This window comes from Triticum aestivum, chromosome 7B (genome assembly GCF_018294505.1).
Source record: "Triticum aestivum cultivar Chinese Spring chromosome 7B, IWGSC CS RefSeq v2.1, whole genome shotgun sequence".
Classification (NCBI taxonomy): domain Eukaryota; kingdom Viridiplantae; phylum Streptophyta; class Magnoliopsida; order Poales; family Poaceae; genus Triticum; species Triticum aestivum.
In genome coordinates, this window is record NC_057813.1 from 14,625,076 (window position 1) to 14,632,221 (window position 7,146).

General features: G+C 41.8%; 1 protein-coding gene across 4 annotated transcripts; it reads left to right on the forward strand.

Moving 5' to 3' along the window:
- The first annotated feature begins 4,516 nt into the window (after positions 1-4,516).
- On the forward strand, positions 4,517-5,841 carry LOC123158483 (uncharacterized). 4 transcript variants are annotated; one of them, XR_006479345.1, is made up of 3 exons: positions 4,517-4,803; positions 4,939-5,143; positions 5,258-5,841. XR_006479345.1 is itself a non-coding variant. In XM_044576455.1 (3 exons), the coding sequence occupies exons 1-3, from the start codon at positions 4,609-4,611 to the stop codon at positions 5,293-5,295; spliced, it is 237 nt and encodes a 78-aa protein (XP_044432390.1). In that variant the 5' UTR covers positions 4,586-4,608; the 3' UTR covers positions 5,296-5,841. The 4 variants fall into 4 exon arrangements, 2 of the variants coding, with proteins under 2 accessions (XP_044432389.1, XP_044432390.1); XR_006479346.1 differs by having other exon boundaries at positions 4,939-5,116; XM_044576455.1 differs by having other exon boundaries at positions 4,586-4,803; positions 4,939-4,942.
- The last annotated feature ends 1,305 nt before the right edge of the window (positions 5,842-7,146 follow it).

Genomic DNA, 7,146 nt, shown 5'->3' on the forward strand with positions numbered 1-7,146 from the left:
AAGATCAAGAAGTCACCTCTCGCCTCCGAGCTGGATTTACAATGGGGGAACTATAGAGCTCAGCTATTCCAAACTCGGTTATCCCTTCCAATGTTAAATTTCTTTCCTATGAAAATATGAGGAGGAGTGTCTCTTGTTCTCCCGCAGCTATGCAACATCCTTGGGTGCAAGGAGCTTTAGCCGTTACATGAAAGCTTCGCAAGGAAATAATGGACCTCAAGCAGCAAGTCAATAAGCTCGAGGAGGAGAACTGTACTCTGAGGGGAATCATCGCCAAGAATATTACACCTACAATCAAGAAGGAGAAATAACCACATGGGTATGGGCACTCCCCTTGGCGACTGCCAAGCTTGGGGGAGGTGCCCTGGTATCGTATCACGATCACAACTCCTATCTTTACAGTTTTTCCTAGTTCGATCCTATTAGTAGTATCTTGATTTAGTAGAATAAAGTCATGGCATCATCTAGTTTTGAGTTTTGCTTTATGATCTTTCCTTGTAATCGAGTCCGTTAGCTTTATAATAAAGATTAGTGTTGAGTCAAGGGCTTGATTGTTTTGCCATGATCTTGGGTGATTAGAAGAAAAAGAATAAAAAGAACCAAGAGTTCATATTGATCTTATTGAAAGTAATGACTTCACATAGAAAGAGTATGATGATTTAAAGTTGTTGGGAGTTGGAAAATATAGCTTTGGTCATCGTTGCAATTAATAGGAAGTAATAAGGAAATAGAGGTTTCACATATAGATATATTATCATTGACATCTTTTATGGTTGGGAGCACTCATTAAAATATGACATGCTAAAGAGTTGAGGTTGGTCAAGGAAGACAACATAATGAGTTATGTTTTCTTACATTCCAGATAAAGTATGTTGTCATGGATCCTCTACCGTGTTGAGCTTGCCTTTCCCCCTCATGCTGGCCAAATTCTTAGCACCAAGTAGAAATACTACTTGTGCTTCCAAACACCCTTAAACCAGTTTTGCCATGAGAGTCCACCATATCTACCTATGGATTGAGTAAGATCCTTCAAGTAAGTTGTCATCGGTGCAAGCAATAAAAATTGCTCTCTAAATATGCATGACTTATTAATGTAGAGAAATAAGCTTTGTACGAACTTGTTGTGGACGCAATAAAAGCGACGGACTGCATAATAAAGGTTCACATGCAAGGGGCAATATAAAGTGACGTTCTTTTGCATTAAGATTTTGTGCATCAACCCTAAACGCGCATGACAACCTCTGCTTCCCTCTGCGAAGGGCCTATCTTTTATTATTATCCTCTACCTTATGCAAGAGTCACGGTGATCCTCACCATTCCTTTTTCATTTTTATCCTTTGGCAAGCTCAGCATGTTGGAAAGAGTATGATATACATATCTAATTGGATGTGGGGAAGCACGAATTATTATTGTTGACATTACCCTTGAGGTAAAAGGTTGTGGGGCAAAAACTATAAGCCCCTATCTTTCTCTGTGTCCAACTAAAACTCCGTAACCACAAGTATCGCGTGAGTGCTAGCAATTATGAAGGACTAAATGATAGTTGAGTATGCGGACTTGCTTCTAAGCTCTGACATAGACTCTTTCTGATGTTATGATAAATTGCAATTGCTTCAATGACTGAGATTATAATTGTTAGTGCCCAATAGGCTTTGTGAATGGGTCATTACTTGAACATGAGTAATCATATGACAAAATCTATTTATGTTGCTGTTATGAAATAATCATGATGCCTTCATGACCGTATTTTATTTTTATCGACGCCTCTACCTCTAAACATCAGGACATATTTATTCTTATCGGCTTTTCACTTGAGGACAAGCGAGGTCTAAGCTTGGGGGGTTGATACGTCCATTTTGCATCATGCTTTTATGTCAACATTTATTGCATTATGGGATGTTATTTCACGTTATGTCACAATACTTATGGGTATTCTCTCTTATTTTACAAGGTTTACATGAAGAGGGAGAATGCCGGCAGCTGGAATTCTGGGCTGGAAAAGGAGCAAATATTGAAGGACTATTCTGCGCAACTCCAAAAGTCCTGAAACTCCACCGAATACCTTGAAATAAATAAAGAAAAATCGTCGCCAAAGATGAAGGCCAAGGGGCCCACACCCTGCTCACGAGGGTGGGGGGCGCCCCCCTGGGCGCGCCCCCCTACCTCGTGGTCCCCCTGGTGGCTCTACGACGCCCATCTTCTCCTATATGAAGTCTTTCGATGAGAAAAAAATCAGAGAGAACCTTTCGGGACGAGACTCCACCGCCACGAGGCGGAACCTTGGCGGAACCAATCTAGGGCTCTGGCGGAGCTTTTCTGCCGGGGACACCTCCCTTCGGGAGGGGGAAATCATCACCATCGTCATCACCAACGCTCCTCTCATCAGGAGAGGGCAATCTCCATCAACATCTTCACCAGCACCATCTCATCTCCAAACCCTAGTTCATCTCTTGTACCCAATTCTTATCTCCAAGTCCGGGATTGGTGCTAGTAGGTTGCTAGTAGTGTTGATTACTCTTTGTAGTTGATGCTAGTTGGTTTATTTGGTGGAAAACCATATGTTCAGATCCTTTATGCATATATTACCCCTCTGATTATGAACATGAATATGCTTTGTGAGTAATTACGTTTGTTCCTGAGGACAAGGGAGAAGTCTTGCTATTAGTAGTCATGTGAATTTGGTATTCGTTCGATATTTTGATGAGATGTATGTTGTCTAACCTCTAGTGGTGTTATGTGAACGTCGACTACATACACTTCACCATTATTTGGGCCTAGAGGAAGGCATTGGGAAGTAATAATTAGATCATGGGTTACTAGAGTGACAGAAGCTTAAACCCTAGTTTATGCGTTGCTTCGTAAGGGGCTGATTTGGATCCACATGTTTCATGCTATGGTTAGGTTTACCTTAATACTTTTGTTGTAGTTGCGGATGCTTGCAATAGAGGTTAATCATAAGTGGGATGCTTGTCCAAGTAAGGGTGGTACCCAAGCACCGGTCCACACACATATCAAATTATCAAAGTACCGAACGCGAATCATTTGAGCGTGATGAAAACTAGCTTGACGGTATTCCCATGTGTCCTCGGGAGAGCTTTTCCTATCATAAGAGTTTGTCCAGGCTTGTCCTTAGCTACAAAAAGGATTGGGCTACCTTGCTGCACCTTATTTACTTTTATTACTTGTTGCTCGTTACCATTTATCTTATCATAAAACTATCTGTTACCACTTATTTCAGTACTTGTAGAGAATACCTTGCTGAAAACTGCTTATCATTTTCTTCTGCTCCTCGTTGGGTTCGACACTCTTACTTATCGAAAGGACCATGATAGATCCCCTATACTTGTGGGTCATCAGGCACGCACCCGCGCGACCAGTCACCGTTGCAAGCGCCAGCCGCCACGGGGCCACCACTGTTGGGAAACGTAGCATGCAATATCGAAAAAATTCCTATGCTCACGCAAGATCTATCTAGGAGATGCATAGCAACAAGAGGGGAGAGTGTGTCCACGTACCTCGTAGACCAAAAGCCGAAGCGTTAACTTAACGCGGTTGATGTAGTCGAATGTCTACTCGAATCAACCAATCAAGTACCAAACATACGGCACCTCCGAGTTCTGCACACGTTCAGCTCGATGACGTCCCTCGAACTCTTGATCCAGTAGAGGCACGAAGGAGTCGATGAGTTCCGTCAGCACAACGGCGTGATGACGGTGTTGGTGAAGTGATCTGCACAAGACTTCGCCTAAGCACTACAACAATATGACCGGAGGAGTAAACGGTGGAGGGGGGCACCGCACATGGCTAAACAATTGATGTGCTTTGGGATGCCCCCTGCCCCCGTATATAAAGGAGGAGGGGAGGAGACCGGCCACAAGGGGCGCGCCAAGGAGGTGGAAGTCTCTACTCCTAATGGAGCAGTTGGTAGTCTCCGCCGGTCAATTTTCGTCCCACCTATCATGGTTATTTTTCGTCCCACCTTTGGTGGGTTTTTTGGTTAAAAAAAATTCGTCCCCTCCCCCCACTTCATCGGTTTATTTTCGCGTCATCCTCTCACACAACGAAGAAATGTGAACAGATCAGAACTTTTCATACCGGCGCAAGTTATTTAGTAATGTAGAATCAATCACGAACAATCTCTAAAGATCAAATCTAAATTAATTAACCTTATCTTAAATCACTCAATCACTTTAATTAGAAAACATTTTCTTTCCTAATTACACCCCGCTTAGTGTGCACATAACATTCTGAAGTAATTAGAGCCACATGATTGAATCCATTTATTTAGAGCCACATGATTGAATCCATTTATTTAGAGCCACATGATTGAATCCATTTATTAACAATAATTCTCACCAAAAGTGCGTTTAGCAATTTTAGAGGGCGGACCAAAACTCCGCCATCCGCTCGCCCGCGTTTGTTTAGGAGAAAAAAATTCCATGCGTACCGGTTGCAAACTTCATTCTTTGCAACCCGGACGTCATCTGCTGCCATGTGTACAGCTGGACATCGTACGTCCTCCTCAGGTTTGCCCCACGCGAGATGCAGCTTGGCTCCAATCGCTGCAGGGTGCAGGCACACCATCCTCGGCTCTGTTCGGTGTGATGTATGACTGCTATGCACGGCTCGGCTCCACACAGAACAGAGGAGTCGCCGACTCCAGATCCAGCGCCGCCAGGATTCAGCCCCACCGCCGCCGCCGCCGGGATTCGCTTCAGCGCCGCCGCCGGGATTCGCATCGCCGCCGCTGGTAGTTGCCTCCGCGCCGCTGCTGGGAGTCACCCAAACTTGCGTCGGCAAGAGGTAATTTCCTCGGCCAGCTCGTGCAGTGCTTTGCTAATTCTTCTCTTAAAGTACTCAGTAGTTAGACGAGAGACGAGATGGCCGAATGAATATACATATCATAGATCATAAGCGATGGCTGTATCCTGTATGCAGGGAGGTAAAAGAGCTGAATGCTTCTTTCACTATTGATTGCATGGGGAGAGAAGCAAATGGAGTTGGATGAACTTTGTTCCAGAAAAAGTATCCGATGCGTTGTAGTTTGATTCTAGTCCTGATTAATGATTAACAAATCTCTCAAGTCTGAAAAAAGGAGATATGTATAAGCACCTTTGTGAGTACCTAGTTATCAATTGATAGTGTAAGCATGTGCCTCCTTTACGACATGATGATTTACATGTACTGAATTGTTTTATGAACCTTACCTTATATGGATAATTGCTAATGCATGGTCTTGGACTTCTGATTAATCCAGGTAGCATTATCTATTTGCTACAATCTGAAGAAGTGTAGGGCTTGGAAACCAAAGCTTCTTAACTGTTTGTACAAGACTAGAGTCAACTGGATTGTTGCTGGCAGAGTGTTATAGTAGAACATTAAAAAGGCATATGCTTCTCCCCCTGCATGCTTGAAGAGCTTTAGTCAAGATGGAGCTGTAGAGCATTGGTGCTTCGAACAAGGATGATGCTTTGTACAGGTGCAAGATGCCTAGAATCCTAACCGAAGTGAAAGGATGTGGTAGGCATCAACATGAGGGAGCGAAGAGCGAACTGGAGGCCACCTACTCGCGCAATAGCTACACTCCCCCGTCGTTCTATCCAAAGGCTCTCAAGTATAATCTTGGAATAACACAACTGCTGAAAAAACCATTGAAGAGGACGCAATGGTTTTTTTTGATTGTACGAGGATGGAATGGTTGCTGATGGAGCAGACTTAGACTAGGAATGTCAAATCTTGCAAATGTGATGTTGAATTCATGACAACTTTGTACCAGCCTATAGCTGATTGTTCTCCCTGACATTACATTTGGATAATATAAAATCTTCATTTTGATGGATATGTTAAAAAATGCGAGTGTTTCTCCAGTTTCTCTGTTTTGCTATGTACTGTAGCGAAGCTGCTATATTTTACTATCATTAAGTAGGCCTAAACTTCAGTGTGAGGCTCAATTTTTTACTATGAAATCTGACAACTATTTAGACTGCAATTTGGAAAATGCTTATATTCTAATACATCAGTTCATAAATTCTATAACTTCTTTAGCAGCTTGGTGTACAAACTCATCAAGAACTCAAACATTGCAAATGAAGAAAAAATCCAGTGTGCTACAGTACATCAGTTACAATTCATGGGTAAACCAAATTACATACAAAGGATCATACTCCTTATAGGTTGCGCCAAATACTATTTATCAAAATGTAACTTCTTAGCAGACGAGGACAATGTGGCATCCTGATGAACTCCAAGCAACCGACTTGTATATTCGCCTTGGATGAAAGGAGCATACATGGCTGAAGGTTGCTCATAGGCATCATTAGCAATGGTTGGAATTGCGGCATTAGTAAATCCGCTTTGGATCAACAGAGCAGCCATACTAGAAACGTCAATGGTACCAGTAGTAACATCCTGTGTGATATAATATAAAATTGTTCATACAAATATGTAAGAAAAATATGCAAATGTAATACCGAGTCCAAGTCATATGTTTTATCATCAATTCCTGTGGATGAATGCCATCATCCCTATTTCCTACTGCATCTTTTGGGTCTCCTATTTTCAGACAAAAATTGAAAAATAAATTGAACACTAACTATAGAAGTATATAATAGAAAAGGATTGCTACAATGTGTAGGACCAGTACCTTTCTTTTTAGAACTATTCTTTTTCTTTCCTTTCTTCTTCGCAAATGAAATTTTTGACCGTTTACTCTTTGCACCTTTTACCACCTGAGGAACTCTAATTGATATTGTACCTTTTAGTGTGTCGGTAGTTGAAACTAGCGGAACCTCATTTGATTTTTCCTCGATCTTACTGAGAGAGTTATCTGCTTGTACGTCAAACTTATCTATAACTTTCTCAAAATCAATAAGAAGTTCCTTTGATCATGTACACTTCAATGCAACGGACGTGGCCCTTCGTGAGACACGTGCAGCATGTGTTTTCAAACTTTCCTCCTTGGTACCTAGTTTTTCAACATAATATCCTCTATTTGCATATTTTGTCCATCTTTTTAGTATATATTGTGATGACAAAATGAAACCATCATTCACATTGAAAACTTTGAAAGCATGCTTGCACAATATACCTGTAAAATACAGATGCCATATTTCATCAATTTCTATTAGAAACTACTAAATTGCAAAT

Excerpts from the sequence above, each read along its gene's own strand:
- LOC123158483 (XM_044576454.1), top strand. The coding sequence starts at position 4,609 with ATGACTGCTATGCACGGCTCGGCTCCACACAGAACAGAGGAGTCGCCG. Across the intron at positions 4,804-5,257 it reads CAAACTTGCGTCGGCAAGAG|GTAGCATTATCTATTTGCTA; the intron begins GTAATTTCCTCG and ends TGATTAATCCAG.